This window comes from Macaca nemestrina, chromosome 10 (assembly GCF_043159975.1).
Source record: "Macaca nemestrina isolate mMacNem1 chromosome 10, mMacNem.hap1, whole genome shotgun sequence".
NCBI classification, from domain to species: Eukaryota; Metazoa; Chordata; class Mammalia; order Primates; family Cercopithecidae; genus Macaca; species Macaca nemestrina.
In genome coordinates, this window is record NC_092134.1 from 68,165,646 (window position 1) to 68,184,960 (window position 19,315).

A 19,315-nucleotide genomic window follows, 5' to 3' on the forward strand; every position below is an offset into this window, starting at 1 on the left:
TGTTTAATATTTGCAGAAAATTAACTGTGGTAAAAGACATATGAGCACAAAACATAACTAAAGTCATCTAAAATTATTACTCAAAAAAATGCTAACCTAAATTCTTTTACTTGAAATCTGGTATAGTTTAAAATTAAACTATAACTATCTTTTCAAAATGTTTATAATACTCAAATTTCTTACCATCAAACCAAGAGCCATGCAATGCTTTAAAAGCCTTTCCAGCATATTCTGGAGACAGACATTTAACATATACACAACCCTGGGATATTAAAAAAGAAAGAAAATAGTCTTAGTTTAATAGCAACAAATCCAAAACATGAAATTCAATACTAAAAGTTACTTTACCTCACGTGAATTTTTGTCTACTGCAATGTGAACAATGCCATCATTATCACTGCATTTTTCTAAAATTGCTTCTTGAATTGCCAAATGCCACTGATCCCCTATTTCCCTAAAAGTTAATGAAAACAAAAATCAACAACCATATTCCTACTCGGTAAAAATTCTTCATTGTCTCTTACAACATATATATACTACTAGAATTGGGATAGTTTTAAAACCACATATGATTTTAATTGGTATTAAGTAAATGTCTGTTGACTAACAGGAGGTGGATTTAAAAATAATAATTCAGAAGTCTCAGCCCTCCTCTCACTTTCCAGTAAAAGAGTGCAGAGAACTGGCCGGGTATGGTGGTTCATGCCCGTAACCCCAGCACTTTGGGAGGCCGAGGCAGGCAGATCACGAGTTCAGATTGAGACCATCCTGGCTAACATGGTGAAATTCCGTCTCTACTAAAAATACAAAAAAAAAAAAAAATTAGCCGGGCGTGGTGGTGGGCACCTGTAGTCCCAGCTACTCGGGAGGCTGAGGCAGGAGAATGGCGTGAACCCAGGAGGTGGAGCTTGCAGTGAGCCTAGATCATGCCACTGCACTCCAGCCTGGGCGACAGAGTGAGATTCTGTCTCAAAAAAAAAAAAAAAAAAAAAAAGGAGTGCAGAGAGCTGAGGCAATAAAAGACTAGCCCACCGCTGCAGAAAAAATGGATTGGGTCATTCCTACGTTTAAAAATCCTGTGTACTTACAATTATTTCTGTTTTCTTTCTAGTGTTAATAAGTACTTTAAATGAGTTGTGAACTTATTAAAGTTGTAAAAGTTAAATGTTATTTATTTTGAGACAGGGTCTTGCTTTGTCACCCAGGCTGGAGTACAGTGGCGTGATCTTGGCTAACTGCAACATCTGCCTCCCAGGCTCAAGCCATCCTCCCACCTCAGCCTCCCAAATAGCTGGGACTATAGGCGCATACCACCAATCCTGGCTAATTTCTTTCGTATTTTTTGTAGAGACAGGGTTTTGCCATGTTGCCCAGGCTGGTCTCGAACTCCTGAGCTCAAGTGATCACCCACCTCGGCCTCCCAAAGCACTGGGATTATAGGTGGGAGCCACTGTGCCCGGCCGAATGTTATTTTCTTTAATTGTAATGATATGTTCAAATTCCTAAAGAAAAATCTTAGTAAATACTATATTTGAGCTTCTCTTTTCCAAAATAATGATACAGGACTAACATTTGGTACAGTCACCTCACTATAACGACAGTTCTAAGGTTTTTCTGCTGTAGTAATGGACATTTGTCTTGCTTGTGAGACAAAGATGGTGGGAGAGAGAGGAAAGTGACTTCACTTTAAATCACAAATTTTCACCTTAGGTAATAAAATAGTGGACTTGCGAGTTCCTAAGATACGAGGTGAGATTTCCAACAGAGATATCATCATACTGCTAATTGTTTCTATCTCTGCAAAATTAGAGGCGGTGTCTCTGTGTGTGTGTGTGTGTGTACGTGCGCGTGCAAACAGGTGTGCATACTGCTTCCTCACATTTCCAATTCCTCACAAATTCCAAATAAGCTGTCACTTATTTGGAATTTCATCAATGAGTGATGAGACTCTGGGGGTATTTTATACATACTGTAATTACCACTGCTGGGACTTTTAAAACAAAAAGAATTTGATCTGTAATATCACTCCACTGTCGAGACTTTTAAACAGAATTTGATCTGTAATATCACTGCATAGATAAGCAGTACCCTCAGGAAGCTAACTGTAAGAATTATTACAGCTTATATATGAAATACTATGAATTCTAAGGTAGTCACTTTTGACTGTGCTATTCTCTGGAAGCATGTTGTTTGAATTATAAAGTGAGAAGTTCTTCAAATATTACATTGACAAGTGGAGACAGGACTTTGTAGAGAAGCAGGTGTATACATCTTTACAGGAAACGTTTTACAATTTGAGATTTGAAATTTTTAAGAAGCAGTGATTTTTTCATCTATATTTTCTACTGAGGCAAAAATATTGACAGTCATGTATAATGACATGAGTCATTAATTTGCCTCAAGCATTTATCTATTTATCTGTTATGGGGATTCATAGGGAATACAAAGATTTATAAAAGTGTTACAAATCTTTATACATTAGTGTCCTTTGGCCAAATCTTTGCTTGGAATTTAATGAAAGAGAAAAACATAACGTTTCTGTAGTAGAGATTCAGAAGAAAAACATTATCAATTACAGACACACTATTATAAGAATATCATGCATTTTCCAGCCAAATATTCAGAATAAGAGTTACATGTACCCCTGATCATAATACTTACATAACGGGATCAAACATATTCCGAATCTTTAGACACGGTGTCAAACTATTTGGCGGTGAATTTCTTCTATCTAAATGAAATGCTACAAAAAACAAGTTAGATTTACTATTTGTCATTGTTCCAATTTGTTGAAAGGTATTCACTTATTCAGTTCATTCGAAAAATATTCACTGCATGCTTTTACTAGGAGCCAGACCCCTGGTTAGATGTTAAGGTGAATAAGACAGATAGTCATTGCTATCAAAGAGTTTACAGTTTAATGGGAGAGACAGATGATAAAGAGTGTCATGCAAGAAAGTACCACTGTGATTATTAAGTCCTAAGAAAGGAAAGTATAGACAGCTTTTTAAAAGTAACTTAACCTCATATGAGAAAATAAAAGTTCCCTGAAAAAGTGACATTTATGTGGGAACTGAAGAGTAAAAATTAGCAGGGTGAAAAGAAGTGTGTAAAGGAAAATTTCAAGCAGAGGTGACTGCTTGTACACAGCTCCTGGGGCAAGAAGGAGCAAATGTGGCTGGAGTAGTAAGAATAGAAAGATAAATCTATAGAAGATGTCAGATTATTTAAGATGATGTAGCCTACAAAAAAGTATTTGGGCATTATCGTAAGAGTAATAGAAAGCCACTCAAGTGTTTTTAAGGAGAAGAGCATGAGATCTGTCTTTTAAAACTACAAATTTTAAAATACATTGTTATGTGGAGACTCAGGTAAAAGCAGAAGTGAATGCAAGGTGACCAGTTAGAAGGTTATTATTATATTATAGTTGTCTAAGAAGGAGAGGATAATGATGTGGGTAAGACAGGCCAACAGTGCAGGTGACAAGTGGATAGAATCAGGGCATATTATGAAGTAGACATGACATGACCTGTTGAAAGACTGGACAAAGAGGGATAAAGGAGAGATTAAGAATTACCCCTAAGTTTATGCAGAATCAACTCGGAAAAGGTATCATTAACTAGACTAGGAACACTGGAGAGATCAGGCTGGTGTACATGTTGAATCTGTGGTGCCCACCTCCTAGTAGAGAAATATATAGTTGGGTACAAAAATCTGAAAACCAGACTTCATTCAAAATAATAAATTGGGGAGTTATCCCAATATGGTAAATTAAGTCACAGCAAGATGATCATCTAGGAAGAGATGGCACAGTGGGAAAAAAAAGATGGCCTTGAGAAACTCTAACACCTAGAGGTGAAGAAAAAGAGGATAATCTAGAAAAGGACTGAAGAAAAGTCTGAGGTAGGAGGAAAAAAAAAAAAAAGAAGAAGAAAGTGGCATCCCCAAATCCCAATGAAGAAAGTTTCAAGGAGGGCTGAACTGTCAAACACTGTTAAGAGGTCAAGTAAAATAAGGAATTCTCTATTTTCAGTTTATAGGGAAACTGAAATGCATGCATCATTTAGAGGAAATAGTATAATCGTTGCCAACATCAAAGCATCATTTTTTAATTTAAGTTCTGGGATGTATGTACAGGACATGTAGATTTGTTACACAGGTAAACGTGTGACATAGTGGTTTGCTGCACCCATCAACTCAAACCCATCACCCAGGTATTAAGCCCTGGATGCTTTAGCTATTTACCCTGACAGAGCATCACTTTTACGCCATGTTTAAAGAAGCCTCTTTTTCAAGCTTTTTCAAAGCGAAATTTAATGGGAGAATAAAAAAGGAATGACTGGACTTTGTATTGCATGTCCAAAACAACTTACTTACCTTTTCCACAAATACTGTGTTTAGCAAATATTGACATACTTTTATAGGAAAAAGTCATAATCTTCTGATGCACTGTTTTCTGCTTTTCTGTGTAGCAAAGGTTTGGGTACATATGGCAGCCAATCTTCAAAACCCCCTACAAACTTATCCCTTCCTTATTTATACATGTTTTTGAAACTATGTAGGCATTAAGAAAAATATAGAAAGATACCCACAAAAGTTACTTGGCAGGACGGATATATAAATAGAAAGGTCTTAGTAAGAGGCGGCAGGCAAAAATTGGAAAAAAAAAAGAGCAGTTAAAAAGTTATAACTTCACTTATATACATACAAGTTATATATATTATACTGTATATATAACATAAATTACGTGTTATTTACATAAAGAAATTAGATGAAAAGAATGCAGTTAATATATATAATACTAAGTTGCTTTAAGTGAAATAGGCAAGATTCAAGGAATATTCATCTTTATTAAAGATAAACCATTTATGTTTGCATTAGCAAGGACAAAAGTGTGGAAGGATACTTAAGAAGCTAACACTGATTCCTTCTATGAAATGGAACCAGAAAGACAGCTTTGCCTTCATACATCTTTGAATTGTACTGTTTCACTTAACACATTTTTGTCATTTTGAAAAATTGGAAGAATATTACTTTTTTGATGTTTACAAATACATACCTTGACCTTGCCATACTTTAGAAGGTATAACTAATATTTTGTCACAGGATGCAGAAGGCTGGATCCACCGCCAAACCAGAAAATCTGCACCACCTATTCTTCGTGTTTCCGTGCGAACTCTAGACTCATTAGCAGCAAGGAAGTCAACAGCTCTATCCCAGACTTTCTTCATTTTTTTCCTATCAAGTGGACAAAATGGCAAATTTACTATCATCTTGGCTTATGTCATCTTTTTGAAATATTAGTATCTGAGGTAATGTTAACTCTAGCTGTTCTTACCACTACTCATGGAGTTTGTTCAAAGAAGATTTAGATGCCTATACCTCATCTCAGATTTACTGAGTTTCAATTTCCAGAGCTAGAGCACAAACATCTGTATTTTTTTTCCCCCAAAGCTCCACTGGCGATTATGTGCTGCTAGGGTCAAGATGCTGCTTCAGGATATGGAATTATCTATTATTTTCAAAAAGTTGTATTTAGTTTTTACTTTAAAATCTTCATTAATAATAAAATTAGTACTTAATAAACATTAGTAAAACACCAGCCACTGGCTATCATCTATTTCTTTATCAATATGAAATTAAAGGAAATAAGATGGAGACTAACAACAAAGAATCAAGAATGCCTAGGAATGAGAATGACTTAGAAATCCAGGTGTCACTCAAAATCAGGAGAATAATAGAAGAGAATTTAGAAAGAGAGTATAAAGTACAAACAAAACAAAACCTGTGCAGTCAGTCAGTGTAGTTGAGAAGGGTCACAGCTCTCAATATGATTTTCAATACTGCAGAAAGCACCCATATTTTCTGATTTACTTGAACTCATAATGCTTTGAACACACCTGTCATGAGGCTGTATTAAGGAATCGCGTACATGTGGAATAGGCATGTAAGGCTGTAAATCTTTGTTTTCCTGGCAGGCTTCATTATGACTTCGTAAAACATCTAAAAATAAATAAAATTTACAAAGGAATCAATAACTTGACATAATGTTGTAGTTTAATCACACAATGACTCTTGCAGAAATACTTGAGATTCTTAGAAATAGTTGAGATTCTTAGAAATACCATACCTATAATCTTCACCACCATATCATACATCTGCCTTGTTTCTTCCTCTTCTTTTGTCCATCGATATTTCATGTAACGCAGAACGACACAAACCATCACTACACCTGTAATATTAATATACTTTGTGTTTTAAAAATTGTGGTCAATATCACTCAATAATATTGCAGTGATTATTTTAACTGCCACAATGGAATGAATCTTCAAGACAGATGGCTGAATTAGCTATACGATTAAAACTACATAAAAAAATTTAATACTGAACATTTTCCAAAGTTTCACTTCTTTCTAGAAAAAAGCATTTCTTCCATTACCTTGACAAGTGAACATTTAAATTCTAACTACTATTTAAAAAAAAGTAAATATAACTATGTTTCACAAACTTTTTTCCTTTGCAGCATAAAATGACTAGAAAAGTGAATCTCGTAAGACTAAACATACTAAATCTTATAAAAATCATCTTAAAAAAGAAAATGAATTTTTCTTTTGTTGTTGTTTTTGAGATAGGGTCTTGCTCTGTCATCCAGGCTGGAGGGCAGGGGTACAATCATGGCTAACTGTAGCCTCCAACTCCTGGGCTCAAGAAATCCTCCTACCTCAGCTTCCCAAGTAGCTGGGACTACAGGCACATGCCACTATGCCTGTCTAATTTTCAAAATTTTTTGTAGAGGTAGGGTCTCACTATGTTACCCAGGCTGGTCTTAAATTCCTGAGTGCAAGTAATCCTCCTGCCTCAGTCTCCCAAAGTGCTGCGATTACAGGTGTGAGCCACTAAAGCTGGCCAAAATGAATTATTTTTAAAGAAGAAAGAAATAATAAAAAAAAAACCTATCACCTAAATCCCTATTATCAATTTAAAAATGATAAAAATTTTAATTTAGGTAAATGACATTTTAAAAACTAAACATAATTTTAATAAACTTAATTTATAACACTATTATTTAAAAATAAGCTCAATTTTTATATTTTTCAATTCTACTTTCTAAAGTAGATTTCTATGTATACACTGACCACACTTGTTTTTTTTGTGACAGTCTTATGACAAAGTTTTATTCCTACCTCTCCTTATATTACTGTTTTCTAAGCCCTTAGAATGATCCTGACATTATTTTTATTATATTTAGAGAAGACATCTAGCTGTGACTTATGTAGCAACAATCACAAAAATGAATTCTCAACTCTGGCATTTAGTGAAATACACACAAAAATTCAGACTGCAATTTATCTCCTTTCTTACCTTTACAACTTACCTAAGCATAACAACAATAATCTGTGAGTTACAGTAACAAAAGCACGTCGAAAACGACACCAAAAAGACATCAGTGGTCTTGTGGACTGTAAAAACTGCACATCAGTTATATTTGTCAATTCTTCCTCAGGGCCAAAACCAACACACCTATGTAAAAATAAGTAAGGTAGAATTTAAAGTCAAAATCACTTCTCCCAGTACAAAATGGTCAAAGTGGAAATCAGATCCTTTACCTTATTCCAACATCTTTTCCATTTTCTAAGATCCACTGCAATGAAGTGTTAAATATACCTTCATATTCAGGACCTAAATCCTAACAACAAAAATAGAGAAAAATAACTATTCTTAATCTACATTCGACTCTCTGTAAGGTATCCCTTATAACACACTCTATATAACATTTTATTTTAACTACATAACATAAAATATTCATTACTGAAAATTTAAAAAGAATGAGAAAAAAGAAAAAAAAAGTTAGCATTTTCCCACTACTCCAATATAATCAGTGTGAATATTTTGCTTTTTTTGTTTTTAATTTTACATATTTGGGAACTGAGTCTCTCTCACTCAGGCTGGAGTGCAGTGGAACAATCTTGGCTCACTGCAGCCTCTGCCTCCTGGGTTCAAGCGATTCTCCTGCCTCAGCCTCCCAAGTAGTTGGGATTACAAGCGTCAGCTACCAGGCCGGGCTAATTTTTTTTTTTCTTTTCGTACTTTTGGAGAGACGAAGTTTCACCACGTTGGCCAGGTTGGACTTAAACTCCTGACCTCAAGTGATCCGCCAGCCTTGGACTCCCAAAGTGCTGGGACTACAAGCATGAGCCACTGTGCCGGGCTTGGAAGTTCTTTATTATCATTAGTTTATCAGTGCCATCATAAGAGTGAATTCACCACTTTTTAAAATGCAATACTATTTACAAATGAACAAAGAAATGGCAAACTCTTCCAGATACGGATGTTTCACAGACATATTCTCAACACATAAAAGCAGTAAGCCTATCAACTAAAGAAAAACTGACTGGGTTACCAATTATAAGATTTGAGCATTCAAGTAAAAAGTAGAATTTTGAAAAACTAGCATTCATCTTTGTGATCTGGACAACTTCACAATATTTGAAGACCTTTCCAATGAGATTTGTGTAACATTCACAAATGCAGTTTTTTGATATGGAATAATGAAATGTGACCAATGCATTTGAAAAATTCTGATTTTTATAAAAACCAATCACGCATATAACATCATGCATAGGTAAAAGATCCATTCAAAGTACAAAATAAACAAAAGGATTTTATGAGACGAGAGTACAAAAAGTTCACTGATACAGTTTGACATTCCACATTGCAACTAACATTTAAGAAACTACTACTTATAGAGGTTTGGTATCATATCAAAGAAGAGTATCTATCTACAATTATCTGAAAAGGCAACTAAAATACTTTCCAATGTTTTGACTACATATCAATGTGAGGCTGGATTTTAATGACGTACTTTAACTAAAACATCATGACAGGTTGAATACAGAAGCAGATAAGAATCCAGTCTCCTTTTATTAAGCTACAAATTTAAGAGATTTATAAAATATATAACAATGCCACTGTTCTCATTGAATGTTTTCATTCTGGAAAAGTCACTTTTCATAAAAATACATTATGTTAACATATAATAGATTCATTTTTCTTATTCTAAATACATAAATTTTTTTCAGTTTTAATTTTAATATAAACATGTATTTGTAATACATATGTACCATTAGAAAGTAAATATATCTTTCTAATATAAACAAAAACATATAAAAATATATCTCCCACAAACAAAAGCCAGAGAGTCCTCAGTAATTACAAGGAACCAAAAAGTTTAAGAACTGCTCTGTGTGGGTAGAGTATTTTTAAATTAAAATAGTAAAAATAAATGTGGTATCATACTACACATACTATTGTTCTATTTGCTTTTTTTAATGGAACAAAATATTGTGTCAATGTCAGTATACATAGAAAAAATCCTATTTTTTCAACAAAATAGTATACCATTGTATGATTATTCTACACTTTTAATCAACCCCTTATTAATGAACATTTAGAGTATATCCAATTTTTAAAATTTATCAAATATAATACTGCTATAAACACCTTTACCATGTGCCAAGTACTATTTTAGAAACTAGAGGTGCAGCATAAACAACACAGTGAAAATTCCCTATGTTCATGGAGTTTGTATTATTAGTATGTCTTTATGTCCTTTTTAACCAAAAAATGAATTTATTTATTTATTTTTTTTTCTGAGACGGAGTCTCACTCTGTCAACCAGGCTGGAGTGCAGTGGTGCGATCTTGCTTCACTGCAACCTCTATCTCCAGGGCTCAAGCAGAGTCTTGTGCCTCAGTCTCCCAGGTAACTGGGCTATTACAGGCATGTGCCACCACACCCAGCTAATCACTGTATTTTTAGTAGTAGCAGAGACAGGGTTTCGCCCTGTCGGCCCGGCTGGTCTCAAACTGCTGGCCTCAAGTGATCTGCCTGCCTCGGCCTCCCAAAGTGCTGGGATTACAGGCATGAGGCATCGTGCCTGGCTCATAGAGGAAAAAATGAATTTCTAAACACAGAAATAAAAAGTCATTACAATCTCTCTTAAAAAAAGATTCTTCTAAGAAGTGCCCTATTGTATTTTATCAACAAATTCTTCAGCAGCATTGGAAGTTGTCAGGTTTTCATTTGATCAGTATAGTTTACTTCCTAATATAAAACTGATCAGTTATTCTAATGTATCAAATTTGCAAATGTAATACAAAGTTTTATAAAGCAGAACTAATCTTGTTAGGCATCGTTACATGAAACTACTATTGGGATTTTTAAGATCATGAAGATAACTATAGGCCATCTGTCTTTTTAAGCTTGGGTGTTTATTATAGCATTTACAAATATCAAAAAAATTGCAGACAATGTATTTAATGATTGAAAAAAGGTTTATATATGAGATAATTTCAATGGATATTATGAACTTAGAAATAATCATGATGAGAGCTAAATAGCTATCTGCTTAAAAAAAATAAAACTACGTTTAATTTATATATATATAGTCATACCTCAGTATTCATGGAGGATTGGTTCCAGGATGCCCCATGGATACCAAAATCCACAGATGTTCAAGTTCCTGACATAAAATTGCATAGTATTTGCATATAACCTATGCACATCATTCTTATACTTTAAATCATTTCTAGATTACTTATAACACCTAATGTAACGTAAATGAATATAGACAGTTGTATTTTTTAAATCTGTACTTTTTCCATTGTATTTTTTTTTCTTTTTATTCCCAAAAAGATTTTTGATCCACGGTTGGTTGAATCCGTGGGTGCAAAACCCATGTACACGTAGCGCCAATTGTATTTATAATTATAAAAATATATGTACTCATATGAGTAGCATAAGAATGAGGATACAAGTGATTTTTATTCGCTTTAATATTGTATTAAAATATGCAATAAAGTTACACAAAAGAATTTCAGGCAATTAGTTTCAATTACTACTAGAAATCACTTTGTGTATAAATGAAAATCTACAAAGCAAGATTAATATAGGTTATCAGTGCAGCTGAAGACAGCATTATTGCATTTAGTTTTCTTTGTAATGTTGTCACTACCATACATTTTTAAAAAGGATTTTGTGTTCATTTGGTTCTTCAAAGACACAGATGCCACATAGTACCCTTGAAATACATGCATATATTAAAAATGAATGAAATAAATGTTGTATTTACTTGTACTTATATACATGCTGTTCAGCTTGTATTACTATGATTTGCCTAGTATCATGGCATGCTTTGCATTACTACATATACTACTGGACAAGTTTAATCTAGTCTTCGAAGACTAGACTATAAACATAAGTTTCAGATAACATAAAAACAAACTCCCAAGGTTATTAGTTGCAAATTTTAAATATAAAAATTTTAGGAGGCTGACATTATAAATATTACTGTTCTCATCAAATATCCCTTAAAAATTAACAAGGACACCCACAGATCTAAAAAGTTAAGTACGAGGAGGAATGAAGGCCTTAAACCTCTTAGTTACAAAATAACAAGGGTAAGAAAAGACGATCTGTTGTTATTTTCCCTTTTTCTGTTTTCCTTTCCCTTGTTAATGTCACTTGACAACCACTCACTATCTGGAATACAACGAAACCACGGAATGTTCATTTTATGGGTACACATTCTCAATAAACAATTGATTATTTAAAACCTCATTAAGGATTTAATAGGCTGTTGAGGTCTAAAATATGCCATTATTTCCACAAATATATATATATAGCATTCTACAGTATTAGAAAATGGAATTTTTATAAAAGCAAAAATTGAATTATTTGCTTGTGCCAAATAGTTGATGCTAATACTGTAGCATACATAGCATATACCTGATTTTAACAGTTTAAACTGTTTTATTATTCACTTTTTGTAGCCACCTGGTAAGCTGTGGGTACGGCAGGGGTTGGTCAACTTTTTCTTTTTTCCGTGAAGGGCCAGAGAGTAAACGCTTTAAGCTGTGCAGCCATATAAATTTCTTTCTTTTTTAAAACCAAGCTTTAAAACTGTTGTAAAACCACAGCTCACAAGCCATACAAAAACAGGCAGGCTGGATCTGGCCCATAAGCCATGGCTTGCTAACCTCTGAGGTAAGGCATTCCAGCATCATAAAACAAACATTTTCCAATAACTGATGACAAAAATCAGGAGGAAACTAAGTTTTTAATTTTTAAGGCACAACTTTTATTACTATTGTTTATTACTATTTACTTATAGGCAAGAGCTCAGTCAGTATACCACTGACTGCTTCATGTAAATCTTTCTAAATTCGAAGTATATTTTCCCAAATCTTAAATCTAACACATGTGTGTACTCACACATACCCCCATGACCTCTCCCAAATGTTATTTTCAAAATAATGGGTCAAAAATGTGTAAACCCACATCAGATGCTCTGAACTTGGACTACAGTTTCCAAGTACAAAAATAATATTGTTTCATTAAATAAGGCAACAAAACTTTAGTTAGTAAGAAGGGAAAAAGGCACTGGTATAGGCAGAAATCAAGCAAAGACTAAAAACCTACTATGGATAATTTATGAAACTGATAATTTACATAGTAATAGCTATGCAGCTTTCCAGCTGGTGAATATTCTAGTGAACTGTGAGATGATATACACTATACATCAGATGGCACCTTTTAAACTTAATTAAAATATAACACACAAAAATCCACAATGCTGAATAGGATATCACTCCTGATTCAGTAAGAATTGTATGATCTTTCACCTGCTAGAATAACAGAAAAAAACATAGTCTTTAGAACCAAGTGGACCCAGGATCAGATGCTGGCTCCATTATAGATTAGCTATATGTACAACCTTAAATGGGACAAGTGAAAATATGCCACCTATTCAGATGTATCTACTTTGACCACCTTTTCCAATCCTAACCCTTAATAGCATCAGTTCACTGCCCACTCAATAGCTGGAGCTAAGGATTATGAATCCACTCCATCCATCTAAGAGGCAGAACAATATATAGAAAAGAGCAAGTACTCTGGTTCTATTCCCAGTTCCATCACATAGTAGCTGGATACTCTAGTTATTAGCCCCTCTATGGTTTAGTTTCTTTATGAAATTGGTCTAATACCATCTATCTTGTTGGATCATTCTGAAATTAGAATTAACATATAGAAAGTACCACATTGTACTTTATAAACTTTAATTATTATCATAAAATTTCCCCCTCACTCCACTTCTCAGAACACTCATTTTTCCACACAGGTTTTATTAACAGTAATTAGCATTCTAGGCCATAAAAGTCTATCCAGCCCCATAATTTGACACATTTGCAGCTGTCTACTTTCCTATTTTCTTCACAAATCTTAAACATATTCATTGTGTTAAAGGTTAAGCAGGTTTTGAAAGCAACCTAGGAACGTAACCCCCATTCATTACATCATTCCATAAAAAGTTATACAAAGTTACTACCGTTTAACTTAAAAACCAACCATGTATTTTCATGGAAATATAAACTATGTATTTCTTAAATGTTCCACCAGAGGGACCTCTTAACTTTTCACAAATTAAAATAAGCTTTCAATATCAAAAATGAGTTTTTTAAAAAGCTCAAGAGCAGCACTGGAGTAGTTAGAAAAATAGTGTTTAAATTATTTAAATTAGTTATTAAGTTTATTAAATTTCCTTTGAAGAAGAAAATTGGATAAAGAAAGAATTAAACATAAATAAATTCAAGAAAACAAAAAACATGTTACTGAGGCTTATTCACTCATTTTCTCCATCAAACATTTACTACACTTATTGTGCTTAAAATGTACTAGAAGTTGTGAAAAAATTAGCTTATACCTGTAGGGACTCTACACATTCTTTGCTTTATTTATTCCTCAATCTAAAAATTAAATGTGTTGCTGGTGAAACTACAGTGCAAATATATGAAAATATGTAATAGATCTCTTTTTCCATAAGCAGAAGCCCCTCCACATAGATATTATAATCCTTGTTTGTTACACCTTTGTAAAGAGTTTCCTCCATATTTATGCCAGAATATGGACAAAATAAAATAAAATAAAGGCTAGATTGTGCTAAAGCAGTTATTTCAAATTGGGAAGTAATACAGCAACATATATCAAAAGCACTTTTAAAAGTTCATGCTGTTTGAACAAGTAATTTCCTTTTTAGGATTTTTCCTAAGAAATATTAGAAAATTACTATATGCAAAGATTAGAGTGATTTCATAATATTGAAAAACCACAAACCAATAAAATAAAATCATATAATGAAATATTCAATGATAGAAAACATTTTCAAAAATCGTTCAGTGGTTTTTGAAATACACACAATAATTTCAAGGGAAAGACACATGAATATTTATAGTATAAAATATTTATAATAAAGTAATATTAGCTTTAGAAAAAAAAAATTATTTCTTTATTTTTGAGACAGGATCTCACTCTGTCAACCAGGCTGGAGTGCAGTGGTACAATCAAGGTAATCCTCCCACCTCAGCCTCCTGAGGAGCTGGGACAACAGAGGGTCTACAGAGTCATGTGCCACCACACCTAGCTATTAAATTTTTTTTTTTTCGTAGAAACAAGATCCCACTCTGTTCCCCAGTCTAGTGTGCAACACTTGGGCTCACATGATCCTCCTGCCTTGGCCTCCCAAAGTGCTGAGATTATAGGTGTGAGCCACGGTGACTACCTGGTATTACTTCATTTTACGTTGAAAAAATAAGCATTATTAAAAATAGTACTTTAAGACTTTTATATAGACCTTAAAGCTATATTTTTTGGGGGAAAAAACCCTGTTTAAAGCTCTCTCTGTTTTGCTTTTGGCAGTACAAACTGCGTCTATGGTGATGACAAACCACAGCAGGTTTTATAGCATTTGAAAAACATGAAAAATGAGATTCCAAAAAGAAAAGGTAACAAAAACACACAAACATAAGCCTAACTACATAAAAAGAGTATTAACATTTTACATAAAATAATTCTTTAATTAAGAATGAAATTAAATTAATCCACAATCTTGTAAAAATATGCAACAGAAATTCTAATAAATAAGACAAAATCGAATATGAAACATAAAATAACTCAAGACATAAAAATATTCTAAAGGCTACAGAGTTCACTGGAGAAAAAGCATTTAATATAATTTAACATCTCTTCATGATAACTCTCAACGAACTAGGTACTGAAGGACACAATAAAGGCCATATATGGCAAACCCACAGCCAACAGCATACTGAACGAGAAAAAGCTGAAAGCTTTCCCTATAGGAAATGGAATAAGACAACAGTGCCCATTCTCACCACTCTTATTTAACATAGTATTGGAAGTCCTAGCCAGAGCAATTAGGTAAGAAAAACAAATAAAGGGCATCCAAACTGGAAAGGAGAAAAATTGTCCCTATGTGCAGATGACATGATGTTAATGTAGAAAACCCTAAAAGTTCCACCAAAAACCTCTTAGAACTGATAAACAAATTAAATAAACTTGCAGGCAGAAAATCAATGCTCAAAATCAGTAACATATACCAACAAAAAACTAGCAGAGAAAGAAATCAAGAGAGCAGTTCTACTCACAATAGCTACAAAAATAAGTAAATGAATAAAATACTTACAATTAAATTTAATCAAGAAGGTAAAAGATATCTAAGAAAAACCACAAAACACCAATAAAAAAGACATCCCATGTTCACGATTAGAAGATTATGAAAACAACTACACTACCAAAAATAATCTATAGACTCAATGCAATTCCTATCACAATACCACTGACATTCTTCACATAAGTAGAAGAAAACAATTCTAAAGTTCATATGGAACTATGAACAGTCAAAGCAATCCTGAGCAAAAAGAACAAAGCTGGATGCATCACACTATAAAACCTCAAAATATACTACAAAGCTATAGTAAGCAAAACAGCATGGTACTGGCATAAAAGCAGACACATAGACCATCGGAACAGAATAAAGACCCCAGAAATAAATCTACATATTTACAGCCAACTGATTTTTGACATAGGTGCCAAGACCATTCACTGGGGAGAGGACAGTATCTTCACTAAACAGTGCTGTGAAAACAGGCAGAATGAAACCAGCCTCCTTATTTCTCACCATACACAAAAACCAACTCAAAATGGATTAAATAATTTAAGACCTAAAATTATGAAAGTACTAAAAGATAATACAGGAGGAATGCTTCAGGACATTAGTCTGGACAAAGGTTTTTATGGAGAAGACACAAATGCAAAAATAAATGGGGTTATAGCAAAATAAAAGATTCTGCACAGCAAAGGCAGCAACAGAGTGAAGAGACGACTAGTAGAATGGGAGACGTTCGCAAACTATTCATCTGACAAGGGAATGATATCCAGAACACACAAGGAACTCAATGGGCAAATGAGCTTAACAGACATCTCTTAAGACATACAAACAACCAACAGGTATATGAAAAAATGCCCAACATACTAATCATCAAGGAAATGCAAATCAAAACCACAATGAGATATTCACTCACCCCAGTTAGAATTGCTAGCATCAAAAAGACAAAAAATAACAAATGCTGGCGAGGACAGAGAAAGGGGAACTCTTATCCACTGTTGGTGGAAAAGTACAGTACAGCCATTGTAGACAATAGTATGGTGGATCCACAAAAAATTAAAAATAGAACTACCATATGATCCAGCAATCTCACTACTGGGTATATATCCAAAGGAAAGGAAATCAGTAAGTGAAAGAGGTATCTGTACTCTCATTTATTGCCACATTATTAACAACAATATGGAATCAACCTAAGTGCTCATTAACAGATGAATAAATAAAATGTGGTATATATACAATGGAATACTATTCAGTCATAATAAAGAACAAAATTATGTGATTCACAGCAACACAGATGCACTTGAAGAACATTACGTTAAGTGAAATAAGCCAATCACAGAAAGACAAATACCATATGTTCTCACTTGCGGAAGACAAGTGAGTTAGAAGTCCAAGTTAAGGACTACTAAGAACTTGGCTTATTTTACCTTTGGGGAAGCTAAAAAGTTGATCTCAGGGAGCGAGAAGACAATAGTGGTTACTAGAGGCTAGAAAGTGGCAAAGTGGCAGGAGGAGGGGGTGTAGCCAGAGGTTGGTTAAACAAAATTATAACCAGGTAGGAGGAATAAATTCTAGTGTTCTACAACACTGCAAGGCAACTATAATTAACAACAACTTATTACATATTTTCAAATAGCTAAAAGAGCGATTTTTGAATGTTCCCAACACAAAGAAATTATAAATATTTGAGGTGATGGCTATGCTAATTACCCCACTGGATCATTACACATTGTATACATGTATCAAAATATCACACTATACCCCATAAATATGTACAATTATGTTAATTAAAAATAATAAAAGTGGCTGGGTGCAGTGGCTCACACCTGTAATCCCAGCACTTTGGGATGCCAAGGTGGGTGGATCACGAGGTCAGGAGATCGAGACCATCCTGGCTAACACGGTGAAACCCTGTCTCCACTAAAAATACAAAAAAAATTAGCCAGGTGTGGTGGCGGGCACCTGTAGTCCCAGCTACTCGGGAGGCTGAGGCAGGAAAATGGCGTGAACCCCGAAGGCGGAGCTTGCAGTGAGCTGAGATCGCGCCACTGCAATCCAGCCTGAGCGACAGAGCGAGACTCCATTTCAAAAAACAAGAAGAAGAAGAAGAGGAAGAAAACAAAAAAAGTTACAGTTCATTAATAACTTTTTTTTTTTAAGTAGATATAAGCAGTTTCCAACTTAACTCATGCAAGGGTGCTTCCAGTAACTTCTTTGCTGCCAGTCTCTAGTAGAACCAATCTTATACTCTACTGCTGCCTGGCTTAGACTTTGACTTACCCCAACCCCACGCCTGTGCCCCTTCTTTTTAACATGTACTATTACTGACCCACAGCTACAAGAAAATGGTTGGGAGAAGTGAAAAAGAGGTTAATAATTCTACACTAATCCCTCCTCTTCTTCAGTTCTACCTTAATTACTAGTCAGGTCCTATCTTGTCCCCAGTCCCTATCCCATTTCTTCAGTCCTTCTAACACAATACAGTCAGTCCTTTTATCCATGGGTTCCACATCCATGGATTGAAATACTGAATAGAGTCAATATAGTCTATCATGAATCAAAAATATTTGGGAAAAAAACAGATGATTATGTCTACATTAAACTTGTACAGTCCTTTTTTTTTTTTTTTTTTCCTTATTATACCCTAAACCAGGGGTGTCCAATCTTTTGGCTTCCCTTGGCCCCATTGGAAGAATTGTCTTGGGCCACATATAAAATACATTAACAATAGCTGATGAGCCAAAAAAAAAAAATTGCAAAAATTCTCATGTTTTAAGAAAGTTTACAAATTTGTGTTAGGCCGCATTCAAAGCCGTCCTGGGCTGCGAGTTGAACAAGCTTGCCCTAAATGATACAGTATAATAATAACTATTTACATACCATTTACATTGTATTATCAGTAATCTAGAGAAGATTTAAGGTATACAGCAGGATATGCATAGGTTATACATAAATACTACAGTATTTTATATAAAGGACTTGAGCATCTACAAATTTTTGTGGCCATGGGGTCCTGGAAGTAATCCCCAGATACCAAGGAAGAATTAATTATATTTAATATGCCTTAAGAGTCTCAGGATTCTTCTGTAAAGCAAATGAAACTTGCTCCAGGAATTTATGACCAATCATAACACAGATCTGTGGTATTACCTCTCAGAGATCAAATCTCAGAGGTTTAACTACATAACAAAAAGAAAATAGGAAAGAAACACTGAATGGGATAAGACAGTCCTACTATTAGAAGTAAAAACCCATTCAATTATTTTATAAGGAACAGTTTGCTTGCTTTGGATTCCCACTATGCCTTTCTTCACGGAATATTTTATTCTATGTCTCCTTTAGCCTCCTCAATCCAATCCCTTTTCTTGCCTGCACCCTGACATTCGTCCATCCTATAACACTGAGCCCTATAATCATAACTCCTTCTTAGTCAAGATCTTTTTGAATTCTGATTCTTTAACTGTCTAGTCTATTAGCTATTACACTATCCATAAATTTTACTGTCATTAATGCTCTCATCTAGGTCAAAATCGAAAATAAAGACAATAAACAACCTTAAGCAAAATTTCTGTGGCATGTTATTAGAGATTACTCGCTAGAGTGGCACTGATTTAATTAGAAAACACAGAAACTGAGTTTATTGGGAAGCTACTATAATCATCAGGCACTGAGCTAGGCATTTTACATACTCAAGCCTCCCAACAACTTTGACAGGTATTAACAGCAGTCCCACACTCACAAAGAAACGGGTTCAGAAAAGTTAAAGAGACTTTACCAAAATGCAATAGCTTCTAC

At 34.1% G+C, this 19,315-nt stretch overlaps 1 protein-coding gene across 1 annotated transcript in view; it reads right to left on the bottom strand.

Annotated features, from left to right (window-relative positions):
• LOC105473449 (LEM domain containing 3) overlaps positions 1-19,315 on the bottom strand; it is a 79,048-nt gene that overhangs the window by 2,213 nt on the left and 57,520 nt on the right. Inside the window, exons 5-12 of the mRNA XM_011727273.3 lie at positions 7,608-7,687; positions 7,376-7,521; positions 6,131-6,232; positions 5,901-6,003; positions 5,060-5,238; positions 2,662-2,743; positions 349-454; positions 184-262 (exon numbers count right to left, since the gene is read on the bottom strand). Of these exons, the coding sequence (XP_011725575.2) occupies positions 184-262; positions 349-454; positions 2,662-2,743; positions 5,060-5,238; positions 5,901-6,003; positions 6,131-6,232; positions 7,376-7,521; positions 7,608-7,687 (877 nt within the window). The remainder of the gene's footprint in view (positions 1-183; positions 263-348; positions 455-2,661; positions 2,744-5,059; positions 5,239-5,900; positions 6,004-6,130; positions 6,233-7,375; positions 7,522-7,607; positions 7,688-19,315) is intronic.